Raw genomic sequence first — 24,240 nt, forward strand, 5'->3', positions numbered from 1 at the left:
AATAAGAATATGATGGAGAGCCAAGAAAACCGCCATATGGATCCAATAAATCGATCTACGGAGATCTCACTCCAGGCATAAATTACCAGCTTCCTATTTTCCTCCTTTGGAAACATTATGCAAAGGTCTCTGAAAAAGGCTCTAATGCTGGGAAAGATAGAAGGAAAGAGAAAGAGGGGATAATCACAGCAAGGTGGATGGAATCAGTAAAAGTGGCAATGGGTTAAACTGTCGGAAGATCTGGAAGATCAGCTTAGGGACAAATCGTCAGGGAGAAAATGTTTGCAGTCATTAAGGGTTCATGATGGCTTCATGGTATACGATCAAGCAAGATTTTTTTTTAAAAAAAAGCCTAAATTCTTCCCTTTCCCTATTAGGAAAAATACAGTCCTTGCCTGACCCTTTCCCAAAATAACAGAGTTGGAAGGGACCTGGGAGATCTTCTAATCCAGGAATGTCAAACGAAAGGCCCAATTATTGAAGATGTATAAATATAATTAATGTAGGGTCGGGTCTGCCCAGTTACCATTTTAGAACGGTGGGGAGGGAGAAAAGAGGAGAGAGTAGGAGGTAGGAAAGAGGAGAAGAGGAAGGAAGAGGGGTAGAAGAGGGAGAAGGAAGGTGGAGGGTGGAGGGAGGAGAGGATGTAGATAAGAGAAGGAGAGGAAGGTCTGGAAAGTAGAAGGTAGAAGAGGGAAGAGTGTTAAAAAGGGGGGTGGTGACTGGGCAAGCCCGACTAATTGTATATAACTGTACATTGGATGAGCTGTTTGATATGATTGTAAAAATAAAACTTTTTTATGAAGAAAAAAAAAACAACGCAAGGCCCACAGGCCACATCTGGCCTGTGGGATTCTTAGATAATGGCCTGCGGGTCCACCTTGGAAACAGCGAAGGACCAGCCATTGCCTCTGCCAATGAAAATGGAGGTCGGGAGAGCTGCGTGTGGCCCACCCAGGCTGTGTTTTCAGCCGGGATGGTCTCCTACAGCCCTCTGCCAGCGAAAACGGAGCGCAGGTGGACCGTATGTGCGCCCCCAAGCTCTGTTTTTGCTGGCAGAGGGCTGCAGGAGGCTGTTCTGGCCAAAAATGGAGCCTTATTGAGTGACATCGAGCTGGCGACGCCCCCTCTGGCGACGCCACCCCCCCCCCCCCAAGGTCAAACATAACCCTGCTGCGGCCCTCAGTGAAATTTGAGTTTGACACCCCTGTTCTAGTCAACCAGGAAACCAGGGGTGGTATTCACTTAACTTCGCTAGCGGTTTACAAATGTGAGCATAGGGCCTTCCGCGCATGCACAGATCATCAAAAACGAGACGTGATTATGTCCGGGCTGGTGGGCAGAGCCTCCTACCGCCATCGCTACCGGTTGGCCCGAATTGGATAGAATTGGCTAAATACCATCACTGCAGGAGACCCTATACCACTTCAGATCAGTGGTTGTCCAATAAATACTGTGCTTCCCCGAAAATAATACCGTCTTATATTTTTTTGAACCCTGAAATAAGCGTTTGGCCTTATTTTGGGGGAGGCCTTATTACTTTGGGGTGCGTAGAGCAAGGCGGGGCTCCTCTTGCCATCTTACCTGCTTTCCAGCTCTATCTCCCTAACCCTAACCAGAGGAAATGGCAGGGACCGGCTGCGCATGCATTTAAATATTTTGGGAGAGGGATTATTTTCAGTGAGGGCTTATTTTTGAGGGGGGGGCTTATTTTAGCGCATGCGCTCAAAAGCCCAATTGGGCTTATTATCAGGGGAGGTCTTCTTTTCGGGGAAACAGGGTAAATGAGACTCGCCTACCAAAAGCCCGGACCACCCCTTCATATATATTTACTAGAAGACATGAGAACATTTCCAATTCATTTTGGGGAGCTGAACCTAAAAGTTTTCAGCTTTAGCCCCTTCAACCTTGCTGCTTTTGTTGACCTCGGGGGTGGGGAGGTGGGAGAGGGGAGGTTAACCGAAGGCATGAGGCTCACCGGCGCTGGATCTGCCTGGCAAAATTGTTGCTTGAGGCCGAGCAAGGGAACTGAACGGCCTCGCTGTGGAGGGTGGCGTTGCGGAAGAGGTCGCAGAAGTTCTCAAAGAGTTCCAGCAGCTCGTCCGATGTGTTTTCAAAGACGGCAATCACTTCGGTAGTCACCATATTGTACACCACGAAAAATGAAGGCTGGAAGGAAGGAAGGAAGGAGAGATTTGACGCCAGTTGGGTAGCAGAGGCAGCGACTTCGGGTGAGCGAGCCAACTCCCACCGCCGCACAGCAACCCAAAAGAAACGCTCGTTCCGTGGAAGAAACCTGCCTTTTGTCATCAATTCCTTGCATTTTCCACCCTCTGAAAGGACTGTGGGTTATTAACCACTGTCAAAGCGTTTACGAAGCCAGGTGAAATTCCTCCAATGCCTTCTTTCGCTTTGTTTACTTCGAACTGGACACTCAACGTTCCACTTCTCCTTTCTCTGCCAAGGGTGATTTTGTTTTTCTTCTCAAGAGAAGCAGATTTAATATTAGTTCCTGCTGGGAAATGGGGGTGGTTGTTTTTTTTCTTTAATTCCCCCCCCCACCCAGTCAGGCGTGAGCTGGCTGGCAGCTGATTATTCCTTCGGTATATGCAGAAAGGTGAGAGTTGTAGACTTATTTGGGAAGAGGTTGTGGGGGGGGCAGTAATTTCCTTTGGCTGTCTTAATATTTCTAACATGCCGAGATCGAGTCTTTCAGATGGCTTTGTGCTCTGCTGCTGCCTGTAAACACTGCACTGTTTAGTATCTCCTGCTGGTTTGGAAAAGAAAAGATGAGTGCCATCAACTACTTCTTTTGAATTACTGGTATTCTTATCTAAGAATGTTGAAAAGGTATATTTTGATTTTAACCAAGGCTCCTAAGCTGCGGTAAAGAATTTTTCCCTTAGGAAATAGATTGCAGATGAATCCAAAAAGCTGATCGTATTTTGCATCTCTAGAGACTTGTAACTTTTAAGTTTTTTGGAGCACTGAATCTTGAGTATCTTTTTTCTTTTCCTTTAAAAAAAAAAGCTATAGTTTATACTGTTGTGAATGTTAGACACCTGCTTATAAAATTATAAGAAAAATTAAGCCTCCTTCATGCTCGGTTGACCCCTGGCAATGAAGCAATTTCTATACAGGTAGTCCTCGACTTACGACTACGGGTGAGCTCAAGAAACATTTGTTAAGTGAATTTTGCCCCACGTTATGACCTTTCTTGCCACCGTTGTTAAGTGAATCACTGTAGCTGTTAAGTTAGTAACATGGTTGATAAGAGAATCTGGCTTCTCCCATTGTCTTTGCTTGTCAGAAGGTCGCATAAGGTGATCACGTGACCCCGGTGACACTGCAATGGTCATCAATATGAATCAATTGCCAGGCATCACGTGACCAGGGAGATGCTGCAACGTTCGTTAAGTGTGAAAAATGGTCATAAGTCACTTTTTTTCAGTGTCGTCAAAACTTCCAACGGTCACTGAACAAGCTGTTGTAAGTCGAGGGCTACCTGTATTAAAATATCTCCAGTCATCTCGGCTAAAATAATTTTTTAGCCTAAAAGGACCCAGATTGTTGGGGGGGCAATAAGTTGACTTTGTAAAATATACAAATAGAATGAGACTATTGCCTTATACACTGTAAGCCGCCCTGAGTCTTCGGAGAAGGGCGGGATATAAATGTAAATAAAATAAAAATATTTGTGGGGCCAAGAAAAGCAGGGAAATCCTAGAAGCATAATCTGGTTGTCAGAATGGACGCTGCCCTTTATCTGTGTCAATAATCGTTGCTTGAAATATGGAGGCAACCATGTCTCACAAGCTTCCAATCACGAGAGGCGTGCTTAGGCCTTCCGCTGAGCTGCCATGAGTAACTGAAACAACACTGCACCTTGGATGCACAACATCTGGAAAGCCTCACACTTTTTAAAGCCTCCATCAAGAAAAGGACAATACTTTGAGAGGTATCAGCTCCAAGTCACTGTCTTTTGAGCCCATCTTACATGCCCAAGTGAAGGAGAATTCTGAAGAACTAAGAAGCAACCGATCAGGAGTGCAAGAGCAGGTCCACACGTGACAGTCCAATTAAACTGATACATTGCTACTCATGCCTATGCACAGGAATCTTCTCAAGTAAGAGTTGAGTAGAGTAGACAAAGATCAATGAAATTCAAAGGGAGTTAGATTTAGACCACTTGTGGCTATGTAGGGATTGTAGGCTGATCCCTCTTTTAACTCTGCCCCAAGTTCTGCCACTGCTTCTCCTACACACACACACCCCAAAAAACCTGTACAGCTTTTCACTGAAGAGGGCAAGCAGATATACTGTCATACTATATAAAGTCCCATTTCTCTGATCGTTCAAGCTTCTTTCGTTCCTTTTAAGACCCATCCTTTCTTGTTCTACAAATGTCTTTCTCCTATTAACCTACATCCTTACCAACATCTACTCAGGTTATGTTCCTCCATCATTTCTTTAAAACTGGGGTTAATTTATCCAGGACCAACCCTGTCCCCCATTTGATTTTCTGCATTCTTCTGCAATCATCTTATGGAGCCCTCAGGAAATCTGTCCTATCAATCAGCACAGGTTTTCTTTCTTTAGAGCAGAGCTCTCCACTTTTGCTGGCTGAGGGACTCTGGGAGTTGAAGTCCACAAGTCTTAAAGGGACCAAGGTTGGAGATCCCTGCTTTAGAGGACTAAATTGTATTGAGTCCTTTGGGGGAACATTATTTGCTTTGGTCCCAGCAGCACCCACATAGGCATGGTAAGAAGATCTCCTGGCAAATTACATCTCTTGCTCCATCTAAAAGGTATGAAAAGTGAAGATAAACAACCAAAGCCGAATTTCAGGAATCCAAACCATATTAGATTCAGGGTTGTTGGTTTTTCCCCCCTCCCTCTGAACAACCAACTTTTATACAGTAATGGGATCTGAGCTTGACTGATTATGAAAAGGATTTGGTACTCACAGTAGAAAAGTCAACCCTAAAAAAGGCAAAATCTATGCTAGGAATCGTGTGGAAGATAATGAAAGTAAAACAATCAATACAGTAATATGTATCTCTGTTGGAATATAACTGAAAGTAAAACACTCTTTATACTAGTGTGGGCGTGTGTGTGATGTGTAAACCTCTATTTTAAACAATGCACCTCATTCTGATCAACCCATTTTAAAGAGAAATGATAAAGCACAAAAGGTGCAAAATAAAACAGTGAACAGGCTAAATTAGTTTCCTGTGAAAAAAGATTACAGACCAGAGCGGTTTTTAGACAAGAGTAGAGCCTGGTAGGAAGAGAAAACTATATATGCAAAAATGTGGCTACAGAGGTTTTCTTAAAATTTGTAGCAGTTCATTTAAGCTAAATGTGGAGGTCCAGAATCAATAATTATAAATAATTATTCTATAGACAACATTATAGAATTTTGCAAAACAATGGTTTTGAAAGGAAACTGGATAAGAACTGTGGTAGACTGGACTAAGTTTGAAAGTTCTTTGTTTATTGTCATCTCTGCATACTGTTGAATCAGATACATTCACATACAGCCAGGGGTGGGCTGCTGGGGGTTCGGGAGAACCTCTAGCTAAGAGGTTCTCCTGAACTGGTGTGCAGTTCGGAGAACCCCCAAAATCCCACTCCTGGCTGACCCACCCCCCAGGAGTCCCCATGTGGCCTGTTTTGGAGGCAGAGAAGTGCAGGGCACGTGCAGAGGCTCAGAGAGGGCGAAAAATGGGCCTACCGGAAGTTCAGGAAGGCTGGAAACAGGCCCATTTCTGGCCTCCAGAGCCTTGGGAGGCCATTTTCGCCCTCCTGGAGGCTCGAGAAAAGCCTCCGGAGCCCGGGGAGGGCAAAAATGTCCCCTCCCCACCGTGGTGCAGGAGGCTGACTAGGCCACACCCACATGGCCACGCCCACCTAGCAACAGGGCAAAGAACCCCTTGCTAAATTTTTTGAAGCCCACCCCTGCATACCAGATAAAACCCCAATACCATAATGTCACTATTATTCCTACCTGTGAAGGATCCGTCACTCGTAAAGTGACTACATCCTCGCTTGTGTATTTGATGAAGAGGTGATTCTCATCCAACAGTTGCATCTTCCACATGCGCAGCTGCCGCAGCTGGTCAAAATATTGGAAGAACCTCCTTTTAGCCATAGCGCTTCCATCTTGCTCTGCCCTTCGCCACAAATAGACCAACAGCCTGTGTTTCAGAGAATTAATGAAGGGCTCCTTGTATGGGTTGGCCATTCCTGTCTGTGAATCCCGCTGGACCTCGGGATAGACGGCAGAGAGCATAAGAAGGTCATCCTCGTAACAAAAGCGCCCGATAGTTCTTACATCAATGAAGGTACCTTCAGCAGTGACCTGAAAGACATGAATGGTTTGCTGCTGCACGGAGAGGATAGCCAAGATATTCTTATATAGGTAGAGTCCTTGGTTGTGGGATAAGATGACTTTATCACATTTGAATGTCCGGGTGTCACACAACCTACCCGTGTGTAGGTCTATAATGTGCAAAGAATAATCTTCCAAAGGTGACCTGGGATTAGGAGTCACCGATTCACTGTTGCGGTAAACCTCAAAAAAGGGAGGATGGGGCTCCTCAGGCAGGTAGGCAGCAGAACCAACAATGACGTATCGGCAATCGTCTGTAAACAAGCTACATTCACGGTTCAAGTGCTCCCCATTGGAGGCCACATTGGTAATATGAAGAAGGACGAAGAACCGTTCAAAGAGACGCCCGCGGATATTGATGGACCGCTGGTCGTTGCCATTAGCCAAGATCTCTCCGTCATAACCCTGGAGTAGATCCTCTGCCGCTTGACATCCCTGGTACTCATAAATCTCCAAAGAAGTCTGATCTGAGGAGAAAGCAATGAAGTACCGTCCATCGGGAGAAAATTTTCGTAAAAAGCAGGGTGGTTTCTCAACGTTGACCACGGTAAAATTGGGGAAAATATTTTGATGAAAAATGCGGACTTGGTGCCAATGTGTCCCAATTTTGCCAGAGGTGATCCTTCGACGTTCTAAACGATAGATTACATTCTGGTTCTGGATCCGACGAGGTTTGATGGTTGGATTGTCATGTTCCATCCTAATTTCTTCAAACAGAGAAAGTCCCAGGATTACTGGGCTCCGACAGAGCCACAGGGCAACAAATCATGTTGTCAAGTAATGGGACATTTGGAGGCAGTGATAATAAAACTAGAGAGGGAAAGAGGACATTCAAGGAAAGAGACATCAGCCTTAAATCCACATCTAGTTAAGATGAAACACAGTTGTCTTTCTTATACAAAAGAAAGCAATTCAAATCTGTGATGACAGTATGAATTCAGCATCTGGTTTCTGCCCCACGCGCACACACAGATACAAAAAAAAGCACACACTACTTTTTAAGCTGCCACAAGATTCTCCAAATTTCTATACTGTTTTACAGGATTACTATCACAAGAACTGTGCTAAAATTTCATACTTATAAATAAAGAAATGCAATTTAGGAATTCGTTTCCCAGATGAAACCAGCTAATATTTAATGTAAATTAGAAACTGCTCAGAACAGCTAATGACTAAAAACTTGGAGGAAACCCATCCCTCTTTTGGGGTATTCCATTCCACTTGAAGTAGCAATGATGTAATCAAGCAGGCCAGAATATTAGAAAGAGCAGCTCAAATGTCTGACTCAATCTCTTATGAAATATGATCTAACCTGATACAAAGAATGAGAGGGTTTTTAGATAGTAGCAATCCCTCTGCAATAGCATGGATTTCCTTCTTTCTTTTAAGGGTGCTTTTCTTGTATTTGTTTTTTTCTTTGCAACTAAGTGAGGTAGATTGGATTGAATAGAATCTGAATACATATTGGAATCCAAGCTTAGCCATTCTATCTAGGATTTCTGAATTTGGAGTAGAATGCAGCACATCTCGGCTGACTTTAAGCTGGATATTATTAGTTTGTTTTTTTGTTCATTTCTTTCCCCCCTTTCTTTCTTAAGCACATGTGAAACGGTCTGTGGTGGAATGCATGTTTTATATTCGGAACATTTCAAATACAGGGAGACAAAAAAACCTGCCTGAAAATCTGCTTCAAGTCAGGGCAGACCATATGGAGCTGATCTGGCATAAGGGAGTTTCCTAGGCAAGTAGGTAAGTAAAACCAATGAGACAAGAAGATGCAGGTTCAAGTCCACGCTCAGGCATAGAAACTCACTGGGTGACTTTGGGCCAGTTATTCTTTCTTAGTACAACTTTACTCACAGGTTAATTGTTGCAGGGAAAACTGAGGAGGAAGCATTATGTCTGGCGCTTTAACCTCTTGGAAGCAAGGCAGGATATAAGTCAGATAAATAAAAGGCGTTCTTGAATTCATTGTATTCAAAGTATTCACATTCCTCACCTAATATATTACTTCACATTGTAAGCTGCTCAGAGTCACCACGAACTGCAAGATGAGTGGCAAATTAATTTTATTCATTTAACTTGTATCCCACCTTTATTATGTCTGCAAGTAACTGAAAGTGGCAAACATATCCCAATAACAAATACATTTAATAATAGAAACAGAATAATAATCGGCCAGGTCCTCCTCCTTTCTGCAGAAGTCAACCCACCTAAGTGGAAAGAAGGACATTTAGAGAGGTCGGCAGTTCCACCAACTCAAAAAAAAAAAAATTGCTACCAACCTGCCTTCCACTGAGGACCTGTATACTGCTCAAGTCAAAAAGAGGGCTGTGAAAATATTTACAGACCCCTCACATCCTGGATATAAACTGTTTCAACTCCTACCCTCAAAACGACGCTATAGAGCACTGCACACCAGAACAACTAGACACAAGAATAGTTTTTTCTCGAACACCATCACTCAGCTAAACAAATAATTCCCACAACACTGTCAACTATTTACTAAGTCTGCATTACTATTACTATTAATCTTCTCATTGTTCCTATCACCCATCTCCTCCCACTTACAACTGCATGACTAACTTTGTTGCTTGTATCCTTATGATTTATATTGATATTGTTTCTTCATTCCTTATTTGTACCCTATGACTATCATTAAGTGTTGTACCTTATGATTCTTGACGAACGTATCTTTTCTTTTATGTACACAGAGCTTGTATGCACCAAAGAGAAATTCTTTGTATGTCCAATCACACTTGGCCAATAAAGAATTCCATTCTATTCTAACAAGGAACTAACTAATCCACTAAGAGGATTTTTCCTCCACTTGAGAGAAATATGTCATTTATGGGTCTGAGAAATTGAGGATCATAAAAACAAACTCCCACCAGTCCTTTGGGGTCATGGCATCCTTCTGTTATCTTAATGATTATGAAGCTATTTCAATGATTTCATTTTACATTTTTGAATATATTTTTTAAAAAAATCCTAAATTCTTCAGGGTGGTGGTGGTATTTTTTCTTCTTTTTTTAAAAAAAAAAATGTTTTATGAAATCGGTTAAATTGCACACCTCCCAGAGTATCAAATTGTGCACCCTTACCTAGTATAGGTCTCCTGCGTGAGCAGGGGGGTTGGACTAGATGACCTCCAGGGCCCCTTCCAACTCTTGTTACTGTTAACCTCCACGAATGAGATGGGCGGTTAAAGTTTGTTATTATAAAGAAATAAATGAATTTATGGCTAAATTTCCCTCCCCCCTCCGGTTTATGTTCTTAAGGGAAAGCCCAAGGAGGCGACCGAAGCCCCTTTTCTCCCGAAGGACGGCTGAAAGAGGCAGCAGCAGCCGTGGAGAAGCGCGATTCCCCCTCCCCACGCACGGGGCCAGCGCTTCCCGGGTGGATGTGGCAAGGGAAGACCCCACCTCGATGCTTCCCGCTCCAAGTCGCTCCTGACGGGGCGAACTCCCACCGCTCACTCGACAGCGCTGGCGGCCGCCATCTTTCCGCCAGGGGAGGCGGGGCCTAACCCCACCAACGAGTCCGGAGCAGCTGACTAGGCCGCCTCAACTCTGAAGCTCGAAATTCACACCACGGAGGCCATAGAGTAAATTGAGGGGAAATGGTAGAGTGACGACTCCGCGTTATTGTCTTTTACTACGCTTCTGCGCCGGGCAGCGTCCCCCTAGCGCCTGGAGGGAGCGACGCGCGCTGGGTCCCTCTATCTCGCCTGCTGCGTCGCTGTCATGGCAACCGCATCTTCGTTGAAATTGGCGCCATGGCAACCGGCTTCTTAGGCAGGAAGAGCGCTCCTGGTATCTAAGGAGCCACCCTCTCCTTCAGAAGGCACCTCAGTGGCTGAATATGGGCCTCATGGTGGGCTTTATGGCAATAGACAAACCAACAGATGTGGTCCCGAGGATAACCACTCCAAGAAAGACCTTCCCCACTCCAACCTTTTAAGTATGGGCAGAATAAAGACAGGCCTCTTGAGGTTGCCATGCCAACCACTCTCATCAGTTGGATGCCTTGCCACCACAGCTGCTACCTAGCAGGATACCATGACAACCTAATGCATCACGACCACATCTCATACATACATGAACACATACACATCAGCCTAGTATCCTGTACATGTTACACCTGCCAACCTCTGCAGCAAGTAGTAGTTGCTATGCAGACTAGAAATGTTGAGTGCGGAGACATAAGGTTGAAAATGGCAACACAGTAAACAGATTGATAGGAGCCACACTACACAGGGTATACTGCTAACTTGGACTTTGAAACTTTTGAGGACTATGATATATAACTCCCAGCTTAATGACCAGAAAATATTTTTTTTTTACTTTTTATCATCCATGCTCCTTTCCCATTGTGACCAGTGATCTAGTCCCATGTTTCATTTATGTAAACTGAAGAACTTACTATGAACGCAGTTCAACTACTATCACCACAGTACATTAACCTCTGTAGAAAACCCCAAGTTAATGCACCAAGAAAGTATTAAATGAATGAGACTTAGTTGGGATTGCAATGTAAATACAGCAATATATTTGATTATCATGTGTTGCTCACAATGTTACTAGCTTTCATATCTTCTTTTTTTTAGATATGGTTTATCTCATAACATATCATTTATTTTGGGCAACTCCCCCCCCACAAAAAAAGTCTACCAAACCAATTTTGGGATGATAACTCAGGTTTGTTGAAACCATTCCCTTAAACACCAAAGTATTTGAAGATTACGTGAAAAAGAAAGGCAAAAGTAAAAAAAAACACCTCACTTTGCTTTGATCTGTCCAAGAAACAGATCAAATTTTGTTTTGGCTTAGTGTTTGGAAAATATGTTTTCATGTGAAGTTAGTAGAATCAATATCCCTGCTGTGTATTGACTGTTAGAAATTCAATTGCAAAACACCAGGGTTCTCTTGCATTGATCACAAGTGACTTAAATCAAAGTCTTCCATTTTTTAAATATTATGAAATAAAACAATTGAACGGGGTTTGTATTACAGGTAGCATTTTTTAGATCCAGCTTGCTCTCTCAGATTCTGCTCATCCATGTCATTTAATTCTCCAACCACAAGTGTTAAAAAATCAATGGATGGCCTAGTTACACTTGACTTGAGATTTTCTACACCTCTATTTATCCAAACATACAAATGGCTCATTATTAGGTACATAATTTATTTATTTATTTATTTATTTATTTTGATTTTTATACCGCCCTTCTCCCGAAGGACTCAGGGCGGTGTACAGCCAAGTAAAAATCACAGTATAAACATTAAAAGAAATTAAAACAAAACATATTATAAGGTGGCCAAATTTAAAACAATTTAAAACATTAAAATATAAATAACCCCAATAAAATTTTAGGCCAGTCCCGCTTGAGTAAATAGGTGCGTTTTCAGCTCACGGCGAAAAGTCCGAAGATCAGGCACTTGACGTAAACCAGGGGGAAGCTCGTTCCAGAGCGTAGGAGCTCCAACAGAGAAGGCCCTGCCCCTGGGGGCCGCCAGCCGACATTGTTTGGCGGATGGCACCCTGAGAAGGCCCTCTCTGTGAGAGCGTACGGGTCAGTGGGAGGCAAAAGGTAACAGCAGGCGGTCCCGTAAGTACCCGGGTCCTAAGCCATGGAGCGCTTTAAAGGTGGTAACCAAAATCTTAAAGCGCACCCGAAAGACCACAGGGAGCCAGTGCAAACTGCGCAGGAGTGGTGTTACAGGGGAGCAACGAGTTGCTCCCACTATTACCCACGCAGCTGCGTTCTGGACTACCTGCAGCCTCCAGGTGCACTTCAAGGGCAGCCCCATGTAGAGAGCATTGCAATAATCCAAGCGGGAGATGAAAAGGGCATGAGTGACTGTGCATAAGGCATCCCGGTCAAGGAAGGGGCGCAACTGGCGCACCAAGCGTACTTGGTGGAAGGCCCTCCTGGAGACGGCCGCCAAATGATCGTCAAACGACAGCCGCCCATCCAAGAGGACACCCAAGTTGCGCACCCTCTCCGTTGGGGCCAGTAACTTGCCCCCCACAGCCAGCTGCAGCTGCAGCTGACTGTACCGGGGTGCCGGCATCCACAGCCACTCCGTCTTGGAGGGATTGAGCTTGAGTCTGTTTCTCCCCATCCAGACCCGTACGGCTTCCAGACACTGGGACAGCACTTCGACAGCTTCGTTGGGGTGGTCCGGGGTGGAAAAGTACAGCTGCGTGTCATCAGCGTACAGATGGTAACTCACCCAAAACCACTGATGACCTCGCCCAGCGGCTTCATGTAGATGTTGAACAGGAGGGGCGAGAGAATCGACCTCTGAGGCACCCCACAAGTAAGGCGCCTCGTGGTCGACCTCTGCCCCCCTGTCAACACCGTCTGCGACCGGTCAGAGAGATAGGAGGAAAACCACCGATAAACGGTGCCTTCCACTCCCAGACTCTCCAACCGGTGCAGCAGGATACCATGGTCGATGGTATCGAAAGCCGCTGAGAGATCTAATAGGACCAGGGCAGAGGAACAACCCTTGTCCCTGGCCCTCCAGAGGTCATCCACCAACGCGACCAAAGCTGTCTCCATACTGTGACCAGACCGGAAGCCGGACTGGAACGGGTCTAGATAGACGGCTTCATCCAGGTACTGTGGAAGCTGCCATGCAACCACACTCTCTACAACCTTCGCCACAAAGCGAAGGTTGGAGACTGGACGATAATTTCCCAAAATAGCTGGGTCCAGGGAAGGCTTCTTAAGGAGGGGTCTCACCACCGCCTCTTTCAAGGCAGCGGAAAAAACCCCATCCAACAATGAAGCATTTATAATTCCCTGGAGCCAGCCTCGTGTCACTTCCTGAGTAGCCAGCACCAGCCAGGAAGGACACGGGTCCAGTAAACATGTGGTTGCATGTAACCTTCCCAGCAACCTGTCCACGTCCTCGAGAGTCACAGTCTCAAACTCATCCCAAACAACCTCAACAAGACGTGCCTCCGCCATCCCACTTGGATCATCGCAATTTTGGTCTAAACTATCCTGAAGCTGAACGATTTTATCGTATAGATAACCGTTAAACTCCTCAGCATGTCCCTGTAGGGGGTCATCCCGCCCCTCCTGGTGAAGGAGGGAGCGAGTCACCCGGAACAGGGCGGCCGGGCGGTTATCTGCCGATGCAATGAGGGTGGAAACGTAGGAATGTTTCGCCTCCCTCATTGCCACTAGGTAGGTCTTAGTAAAAGACCTCACTAGTGTCCGATCAGCCTCGGAACAGCTAGACCTCCAGGTGCTCTCTAGGCGTCTTCTCCGGCGTTTCATCTCCCTCAGCTCCTCAGAAAACCAAGGAGCCAATTGAGATCTACGCCGGGTCAGAGGCCGCAAAGGCACGACACGGTCCAAAGCCCCAGCCGCGGCCCATTCCCAGGCCGCAACTAGTTCTTCAGTCGTGCCATGGGCAAGATCCTCAGGGAACGGCCCAAGCTCCGTCCGGAACCTCTCAGGGTCCATCAGGCACCTGGGACGAAACCAACGCATTGGCTCCGTCTCCCTGCAATGGTGAGCGGGGGTCCGAAAGTCCAGGCGAAAAAGATCTGACCATGACACCGGTTCCGTCACTAAATCTCCTACTTCCAGATCATTTATCCACTGTCCAGAGATAAAAATCAAGTCTAGTGTGCCTCCCCCAGTGTGTGTAGGGCCATCAGTTACTTGAATCAAGTCCATGGCTGTCATGGAAGCCAGGAACTCCTGAGCTACCGTTGACGACAAGCCGGCCGATGGCAAGTTGAAATCCCCCATGACCAAAATTCTGGGAATCTCAACTGCCACCCCGGCAAGCACCTCCAGCAGCTCAGGTAGGGCTGTAGTCACGCAGCAAGGAACCAGGTACGCGATCAACAGACCCATCTGATTCCTATGGCCCCACTTCACAAGGAGGGATTCACAACCAGCTATCTGAGACACAGTGGACTCCCTCGGCTCTAGGCTTTCCTTAATCACAACCGCCACCCCCCCACCCCTACCTTGGGCCCTCGGCTGATGAAATGCACGAAAACCTGGTGGGCACAGTTCAACCAGGGGAACACTCCCCTCTGTGCCCAACCAGGTCTCCGTAATGCCCGTAAAATCCGTGGACTCCCTCTGGATAAGATTGTGAATCAAGGGAGCCTTATTAACCACGGAACGGGCATTGCACAGCATCAGCCGGAGACCCATAACTGCCTGTCTTTAAAGGAAATAAGTGTGGACAGAAGTACAGCAGATAAAGAACAAACTTTCTTCTCTGTGGGCACCAACAATATAGAATAGGGATGTCAAACTCAAGGCCTGGGAGACAAATCAGGCCCACGAGGTGTTTAGATTTGGCCCACAGCGCCGCCCTGGAAACAGCAAAGAACTGGCCCATGGTGCCTCTGCCAAAAAAAATGGAGCTTGGGAGGGTGGCTTATGCCCCCTCCCCTGAGCTCCATTTTCGTTAGCAGCTAAAACAAACTAAAAGCAAAACAAAAGGAGAAGCGTTTCCCCCCTTACATTTGAGCATCTGAGAAAGGACAGGAAAGAAGAAAAGAAAAGAGGAAAGACAAAGAAAAAGATGGGAAGATGGGAAGAGAGCAAAGAAGGGAAAGGAAGGAAAGAGGGGAAGGAAGAAGAAAGGAGAATGAAGAGGGAAGGGAAAAAAACGAAGGAAGGAAGGAAGGAAGGAAGGAAGGAAGGAAGGAAGGAAGGAAGGAAGGAAGGAAGGAAGGAAGGAAGATTATAATGAGAGTGACGGAGTGCCTGAGGGAAGTCCTGCCTTAGCACTTGGCCCCCACAGGTGCCCCTGACACGAGAGGCATTGTCGTGTCCCAGTCCTCCGCTGACGGCCGGGTCAGGGAAATCCGAATCAGGCTTGCCTCTGCAGCTCTGCCCAAAGTCCTAGCAAAGTCCTCAGAGCAGGCAGGAGACCAGAAAGTGACTTCAGCAAGATAAGTTCGACTTTGCCTGACTCAGAGACTGCCAGAAAGCAGATCCTTTATATAGGCCATGGGGTGTGGCTCCATGACTCAGCACTTATCCAGGCCTGCCCCTCCCTTCCTTCTGTTGCCTCCGCCTATCCAATCTTCTGATGCGAGGGTCACTCCAATCAGCTGTTGGAAGTAAACTTTCCTCAGGCTCACATGCTGTGGAGGAGGGGGAGGGGTCTAGCTGCTCCGTTTGCCTGGGCATGGAGCCAGGGCTGGGGCCGGGGGATGCTCCCTCCTCTGCAGCCTGCTTGGGCATGGAGCCAGGGCTGGGACCGGGAGGTGCCCCCTCCTCTGCAGCTTGTCTGGGCATGGAGCCAGGACTGGGGCTGGGAGGCATACATTCCTCCGTGTTCGGGAGCAAATAAGCAGACCCCGGCTGCGGTGAGAGCGGACAAGACACAACAGGCATCGAGCTGTCCACGCCTGGCCATGCTCACCCCAGCCACGCCTATCCTGACCATGCCCCCCCCCCAAGACCAAACACAACCCTGATGCGGCACTCAATGAAACCAAGTTTGACACCTCTGATATAGAACATTCAGGAGTAATAGCAGAGAAAACATAATTGCTTCTCCCAGACTTTAGAAATTATGTATTGTTTGAGTTATATGTTTGATCTTAATTCAATTTTTATATTTCTGTCAGTTTGAGCAACACTGATTCTATCCAAAATAAAAAAAAGCAAAGTGAAATTAATACCCAATAAAAAACATCTGATTGCTGTTGTTTGATAGTTCTTTAGTTCTATGGCCACCTTTTCTTTGCCCTGAATTTTTATCTTGAACAAGCAACACCTGTTAATTTACGGATAGGTTCTTTGTGCCCAGAGAAGCAAATAGGACATTAGAGAAAATTCACCCACCCACCCACACACCAAAGTACCTCTAGTGCTGGGTGTTCCTTCTTGTCATCTAACTAAAAAATCTAGACTTTGCTTTTTTTTGGGGGGGGGGTGTATCTTTCAACGACTGCTTCAGTCCCATTTCCAAAAGCTGTGATGTAGACATGTGTTGAAGAATATATATAGTTCAAAATGTATCTGTCATAAAGGATACCTAACATGAAAACTATATAAAAGTTTTGAGGACCGTATATAAAATGTGTATCAAACTGTCAGGTCAAAGACATTCATCAGAAAGTTTTTTGAGAGCTACTGATGTGCGTTTCTGATGTACTCTTGTACTCTTACCATCAACTAGGGTGAATAAGGAGGCAGCGTTCTCAAGAAATTAGATTTGGAGTGTCCTGAAATGAACACTGCTTGCTTGCTTGCTTGCTTGCTTGCTTGCTTGCTTGCTTTCTCAGATTTTTACCCCACCTTTATTACTTGATAAGTAACTCAAGGTGGCAAACTTACCTTCTTGTTTCTCAAGAAATTAGATTTGGAATGTCCTGAAATGAACACTTTCTTTCTCTCTTTCTTTCTTTCTTTCTTTCTTTCTTTCTTTCTTTCTTTCTTTCTTTCTTTCTTTCTTTCTTTCTTCTTCTTTCTTTCCTTCTTTATCAGATTTTTACCCTACCTTTATTACTTGATAAGTAACTCAAGGTGGTAAACTTACCTAATATACCCTCCCCCTCCTATTTTCCCTATAACTATACCCTTTGAAGTGGAATGGGCTGAGAGAATGATTGGTCCAAAGCCACCAACCAACTTTCATGCCTAAAGTGGGATTAGAACTCACAGTTCCAAATTAATTTTAGTTTAATTTTGGACAAATTAACAAAATAAATTAAAGAAAAGGAAGATACAGAATATTATGTAATATGGGATCAAGAGTACAAGTGGCTGGAGGCTAGAAAAAATGAATAGTGATGAAAGTGGAGAAACAACAAGTGCAGGATGGATGTAAGATAGTGTATAAAATGTACAAATTTAATATTATAAGTGATAGGTATTATAGAGCAATAAGGGATAATGGGACAAGAAGGATATAAATATTATAAAGGGAATTGGGAGAAAGTGTAAATATTAGGAGATCACCACTACGAAACAGTTGTAAAAAGGGAATGTACGTTGTGTGTTTTGTGTTTGTTATGTTGTGTTGTGTTATAAATAAAAAACTTTTTTAAAAAAAGAACTCACAGTTCCCTGATTTTTAGGCTGGCACCTTCACCCTTACATTAAACTGGCTCTCAGTTATACTTGAAAAAGCCATAAAATTGCACATGTGCGAAGTCATTGCTTCTACACCAAACTGGATTGCTAATTGAAATATCTAATGCACTATGAAGTTCTAGGAGGAAGAAAAGAGAACGGAGATCAAGAGGGTAGAAGGAAGGGAGATGAGGAACTATTCGTGGATGCCTGCAGCTTTGCTTCATTCCTTGCTCTCCACTTTTATTCAAGTACTGCTCAGCCAAGGACATTGGAATAATTTTTCAAGATGAGCCCATCTAGTCACAATTGACCTCACTTGTTTACTTCTAACTTGCTCTAAACTACAGAATAAGGTTCCTTGGTTTAAAGCATGCCTCCCAACCTTCTGCCAGAGCAGAATGTGTTGATGAGAGTGGAAGATGAATTAAAAAAAAAAAGAAACCAACTACTGTAAGGGTCCAGTTTAGGGGGAAAATAGCCCTACTGCAAATCCATGTCTCCATCTCTGTTGTTTTCCAGATAGGATAGCCTGGATATACCATCTCCCTCACTTTTCTTCTTGAAGAGAGTTTGTTGTGGGGGGGAGGGAGAAAAGAAAGTGGGGGGAGGGAGAAAGGGAGGGAGGGAGAAACAGCTCTGTAACAAACAAAGCAACAAAGATGATTACGGGACTGGAGGCTAAAACATATGAAGAACAGTTGCAGGAACTCGGTATGTTTAGTTTAATGAAAAGAAGGATTAGGGGAGGCATGATAGCAGTGTTCCAATATCTCAGGGGTTGCCACAAAGAAGAGGGAGTCAAACTATTCTCCAAAGCACCTGAGAGTAGAAGCAATGGGTGGAAATTAGCCAAGGAGAGAAGCAATTTAGAACTAAGGAAAAATTTCCTGACAGTTAGAACAATTAATAAGTGGAACAATTTGCCTGCAGAAGTTGTGAATGTTCCAACACTGGAAAAAATTAAGAAAATGTTTGATAACCATTTGTCTGAAATGGTGTAAGATTTCCTGCCTGGGCAGGGGGTTGGACTAGAAGGCCTTCAAGGTCCCTTCCAACTCTGTTGTTGTTGTTGTTGTTGTTACATTATGATATCTGAAGGAAATACAAGAGATGTGGGGATGGGAAGATTTGTTTAAGCAGATTAGGTGGGTGGAGGGCGTGGAGGAAAAGATCATAAAATCTGGGCAAATTTTCTCTCTCTTTTCTTTTTCTCAGCAGGTGGGGTGGGGGCAGGGAAGACTAAGCAGCTCCCAGCATGCTTTCGTCATTATTCTCAAGATTTTTGCAAGGTTTTTTTTTATTTGACTACTCCCCCACCCAATAAGCCAAGCCGATGTAGGATCCTACAAAAACGACCACCTGAGTCAAGAAGGCAAAGAGATCCCATTGGATTAAGGAAAGAAAATAAGGCTATGTGAAGATTTGATTCAACCACAAGGGCCGTGGTGGCTCAGGCTGTAAGATAGCCTGTTATTAAAACACAGCTGCCTGCAATTACTGCAGGCTCGAATCCCACCAGGCCCAAGGTTGACTCAGCCTTCCATCCTTTATAAGGTAGGTAAAATGAGGACACAGATTGTTGGGGGGGCAATAAGTTGACTTTGTAAATATACAAATAGAATGAGACTATTGCCTTACACACTGTAAGCCGCCCTGAGTCTTCGGAGAAGGGCGGGATATAAATGTAAAAAAAAAAACCACCATAATTTACAAACCCGCTTGGCTGTCTGAATTGGATCATTGATTTGGATGATGAAACTGTTGAATCAAATTAGTAGCATCCAGATGGCTCCGACCGTTTGATGTCTTCTGTTTGTGTGAAGAAAGGTTCTCCATCAAATCCAAATAAGATCTGCTGAATTCAACCATCCAGTTTGGAACTCCAAATCAAATCAATGACTGACCTGAATCGAATCAATTTATCCAATCAGATATGAACTGATCTTCACACCCTTAATAAAAAGGCCTAACAGCAAATATGGAGGCACCCTCCTCCTCCCAAAAAAAGGAGAGAAAGAAGGAAACAAATTAAGAAATACCAACTGGCTTTTATCCAAGCCTTGAGGAAACATCAAAAATGATGCAATCATCAGATCATTCAGAGGTCATCAGCTATTAATGATAGTAGATATAAATACAAGACCAAACCTTTCATTGAACAGATGGAAGCAATTGCTTCAGGAGGCAGGTTTTGGAAGGTGATACCAATATGTCAAAGGAGAGATAGCTGTGAACTTTATAGTTTGTCATGTGCCCATTGAACTACGGGGCTGTTTCTAGGATTGCAAAGACACACTTCCAACAATAATGATCAAACAAAGATTAAACTGGCAGACCTGTTGACTTTTATATACAGAAAGTGACGGGAGGCATTTTGTCTATCATAGGCAGAATAGTGTAGCCTAGACCGATTTTAGTATCATGGACAGACAGTCCAAGGCTATTGGACTGTATGTAAGAGTGTGGCACAGTGGTTAGAATGCAGTACAGCAAGCTATTTCTGCTCACTGCCGGCTGCCTGCAATTTGGCAGTTCGAACCTCACTAGGCTCAAGGTTGACTCAGCCTTCCATCCTTCTGAGGTCGGTAAAATGAGGACCCAGATTGTTGGGGGCCGACTCCCAACAATCTGGGTCCTCCCATTTCGACTCTGTTAACTGTTTAGAGAGGCCTGTAAAAGCAGGTGAAGTGGTATATAAATCTGTGCTATTCCTTCCTTCCTTCCTTCTTCCTTCCTTCTTTCCTTCCTTCCTTCCCTCCCAGTGGTTACAATGCAGTATTGCAGGCTAACTCTGCTCACATTGCCAGGAGTTTGATTCCTGACTGTCTCAAGGTTGACTCAGCCTTCCATCCTTCCGAGGTTGGTAAAATGAGGATCCAGATTGTTGGGGGAGATATGCCGACTCTGTAAACTGCTTAGAGAGAGCTGTAAAAGCACTGTTAAGTGGTATATAAGTCTATTGCTATTACTATTGCTATTGAACTGCCTTATTGTTATTACTGCATTTTTATAACCAGGGAAAAGGAGAGGCATCTGTAGGTTTTTTTGGCAATTTGCAGAAGATGCTTACTTGAGGTTAACTTGAGCCATGGTTTATTCAGACTCATGGTTATACATAATACAGTGACTCATAGGATCCCTGTGTTGAAGGAGCAGAAGTTGTGATAGCCTCACATTCTAGGGAAATCAAAGGTGCAAGATTTCCTATCTACGGAGGTTCCAATTCAGGGGGTCATGGTTTAGGAGGGCTCTGATAGAAAAGTTCAAGTTAATCTTGGTTACAAGTTAGCATCCATCTAGAGAGTCAGCCTGTGATGGTGAACCTATGGCATGCATGCCACAGGTGGCATGCAGAGCCGTATCAGTGGGCACACGAGCTCAGCTCCTCCAGCTAATTTTCGAGCCTTCTGGGCTACCAGAAGTCAGCAAACGGGCCATTTCCAGCCTCCGGAAGGCCTCCGGAGGCGTGGGGAAAGCCGTTTTCGCCCTCCCCAGACTCTGCAGCCTGGGGAGGGCAAAAAACAGGCCTACTGGGCGTACCATGCCATCACATGCCAAAAGTGGGGGGAACTCAAGGTGTCACACACGCAAGCGGAGCGCATTGAATTGTGGATGTGGGCTCGCACTCGCGCGGCACCCCCCCCCATGCTCCCCCAACTTTTGGCGCACGATGGCAAAAAGGTCAGCCATCAGTGGCCTGGATCTTTCTTAATTTAGAAAAACTACCTTTGAGCAGATCTCTCAAGGACAGAGTCAAGCCCAGAAGACTCAACTGAATTCCACCGCATCATGTCAAACACCTGGTCAAGTGGACTTTATGGTGATGATGGCACAATGCCCTTCACCAGAGCAGGTAAAGCTTTCTCTGATGAACGCAAGCACGATACATTAAATTTGGCTAGTGCTCACCTTTAACCTTCATCTATATCCATTATTGTTTTCAGATATTTTATGTTTAGAACGTTGTACAGATCCAGCCCATTTCATTAGTTTACGTTTCCATGTCCATTAATCAGATTAAATGTGTTTTTTTAAAAAAATGTAAACAGAAAGAAAAAAATGCTAGGCTGGCAGCAAAATTAAATTATGTAGGGAAGGGATGTCAAACTGGCAACCCATGGGTCAGATGCTTCATGCGCAGGGCCTCACCACCGCAACTCCGCAAAGACAAAAAACATTGCAATATGTCATGTGCAGTGGTGGGATTCAGACGGTTCAGACTGGTTCGGGCGAACCGGATGCTAATTTTAACAACTGGTTCTCAAAACCAGTAGTTGAAAGGACTGGCTGGCCTTGCCCACCCCACCCCTCCCCTCCCAGGAATCTCCAGGTGGCCCATTTTGGATGCCAGGTAAGTACCCCGCCCACGCAAAGGTTCTGAGAGGTGAAAAATGTGCCTCCTGGAAGTTCCAGAAGTCCAGAAACAACTTGTTTCCAGCCTCCAGAGGGCTTCTGGAGCCGGGAGGCTGTTTAGCCCGCCTGGAGGCTCAAGGAAAGCCTCCAGAGCTTGGGGAGGGCAAAAAAGGTCCCCCCCACACCCATTGCAGTGCAGTAGGCTGAGTAGGCCACGCCCACCATGGCCATGCCCACCCAGCAACTGGGAAGAGAACCCCTTGCTAAAATTTTTGAATCCCACCGCTGGTCATGTGACATCAATGTGACACAGCGAGTTCGAAACCCATGAGGTAGGGCTTGATGACCCTTTTTAAAAAAAAGTGGGGGTCTTTTGCCCTTCTCTGTCCCCCCCAGCCTCTAACACAGAAGAGCAGAAGCTCTGAGATTAAAACACACACACACACGGGGCAAAATTTCACAGTGCCTATCTTCCTTCCACTTTACGAACTAATATTAAATAGCATTCTCTTAGCCTTTGCACCTAAGCCCTGCGTCGATTAAACGGTAGTTAAAAAGTCCAGGTAATTTCGAACACCGCAATGTACAGACTGCGCAATTCTACTTACCTATCTACAAAAAAGTTCCCTGCGCAATTTCCCTGGCACAGATTGCCTTTGTGTCAGTGGGTTCAGTAACAAACATCAACGTTTTGAGCCTTGTGGGACACCGGCAGTTGAATGGCTTCCAATTCATACAATCTCAAGCCCCCTAAATTGTGTTTGGCTAGTTCATTTCTGTTGGCAAATATATCGCTCAAGTCAATAGCATCGGTGCGGGAATTAGGAAGAGATAAGTGCTGTTGTTAGAACAGGTGCAAGGAACAAATGAGCTGCGGGGCAACACAGGGGATAAATTTGCCACAGAAGAGTATCAGCGCCAACCCCCATGGCAACCAGATAATGCAACTCCCCGATCCATTGCTTTCCTTGCAGATTTCCTCTCTCGGCTGTTTCTAACCTGCATTGCGAGCCCACTGGTTGTTTGCATTGTCTCCAGGTGAGCAGAATCTGAGGGCTGTGCTTCTATTGTTGAAGCCGACTTCAATAGTTTCCAAGAACTGTTCCAAGAACCGTTCTAAGAACTGGTTTCAGTCCATTGTTGTTTGAGTTTAAAATGAAGATTGTTCTTCTTGATCTCTGGTCCTTCTTTCCGAAAGGCAATGAGCCTTTCAGTCCCCATTGTCAACAGCTAAATACCTTTCCCCAGTGGGAATTGTGGCAGATGAGGGTTGGGCAAATCCGGTCTGGAGAAATCTTGAAGATAATTTCTCTGCTTTGGTACATCTGGTTCCCTCCCCCTTGCAGTGAAACCATTTTTACCTTCATATGCCATAAAACAACATTGGTAGAGAAAAAAAATGCCTTGGAATAATCGTACGGGTACACTTAGTCACAAATTTGCTGTCTGTTGATTTCTCATTCTCAGCGATCCACAACCATCAAAGTCCCTGCTTGTAGGAATGCTGCTGAAAAAGGCATGATACCAAAGGAAAGAGGGACAGGGATAGAAGGGAAGGGAAGGGAAGGGAAGGGAAGGGAAGGGAGGGAGGGAGGGAGGGAGGGAGGGAGGAGAGGAGAGGAGAAGAGAGGAGAGGGACAGGAAGGGGAAGGGGAAGGGGAAGGAAAGAAGAGGGGAGGGGAGGAGAGGAAGGAGAGGAGAGGAGCAGGAAGGGGAAGGGGAAGGAAAAGAAAGGAAAGGAAAGGGAGAGGAGAGGAGCAGGAAGGAGAAGGGGAAGGGGAAGGGGAAGGGGAGGGAAGGGAAAGGAGAGGGACAGAAAGGAGAAGGAATAGGAGAAGGGAAGCTAAGCTGCTGATATTCATACCAGAACATGCTAAACCAGAGCCAGAGATTGGTCTTGTCTAATCATAGCCAGCAGGAATAAGTTACAATGGGTACCAATTCATACGGTATTCATCATAAAACACAGCAGATCAGGTATTGTGTTCCCAGGCACTATTAAAAAAAGCAGTAGAGAATAGGAGAAAATTTACTTCAGGAATAGCTCCAAAGGATGACTTCAGTAGACGTTTTCCCACTGTTCGGTAACGTACAGATAAAATACTTACTCCCCACCACTATCCATAATGAACGTTACCGTTCCGCCAGAACAGTTTTTGATGGTCCCTCTCGCCATTTGCTTCCATTCTAGGGCCCAATAAAGGAACAATCTTTTGAAGATGACATTCAGATGATGAGGTTCACCTAATAATTTCCATGGTGTCACCTTATTCATCAATGTCCTTTAATGATGCATGGCACATTCAGGGAAAAATTAAATTGTGGAAGCTTTCATTATGATTTCTTGAGGGTGAGACCTTTTCAGTTCTAGAACCTTTGTCTAGAGCTCTTTCCCCCAACCCTACAAGAAATC

The 24,240-nt window shown here is 45.1% G+C and overlaps 1 protein-coding gene across 4 annotated transcripts in view; it reads right to left on the reverse strand.

Moving 5' to 3' along the window:
* DET1 (DET1 partner of COP1 E3 ubiquitin ligase) overlaps positions 1-9,958 on the reverse strand; it is a 47,457-nt gene extending 37,499 nt beyond the window's left edge. For 2 of the 4 annotated variants that reach the window (XM_058156013.1, XM_058156010.1), the window contains exons 1-3: positions 9,499-9,913; positions 6,011-7,204; positions 1,979-2,169 (exon numbers count right to left, since the gene is read on the reverse strand). In XM_058156013.1, the coding sequence (XP_058011996.1) occupies positions 1,979-2,169; positions 6,011-7,093 (1,274 nt within the window). In that variant the 5' untranslated portion in view covers positions 7,094-7,204; positions 9,499-9,913. Of the gene's footprint in view, positions 1-1,978; positions 2,170-6,010; positions 7,205-8,393; positions 8,439-9,498 lie in introns of all 4 variants that reach the window. The other 2 variants (XM_058156012.1, XM_058156011.1) reach the window with 2 other exon arrangements.
* Positions 9,959-24,240: the final 14,282 nt, after the last annotated feature.

This window comes from Ahaetulla prasina, chromosome 13, assembly GCF_028640845.1.
Source record: "Ahaetulla prasina isolate Xishuangbanna chromosome 13, ASM2864084v1, whole genome shotgun sequence".
NCBI lineage: Eukaryota > Metazoa > Chordata > Lepidosauria > Squamata > Colubridae > Ahaetulla > Ahaetulla prasina.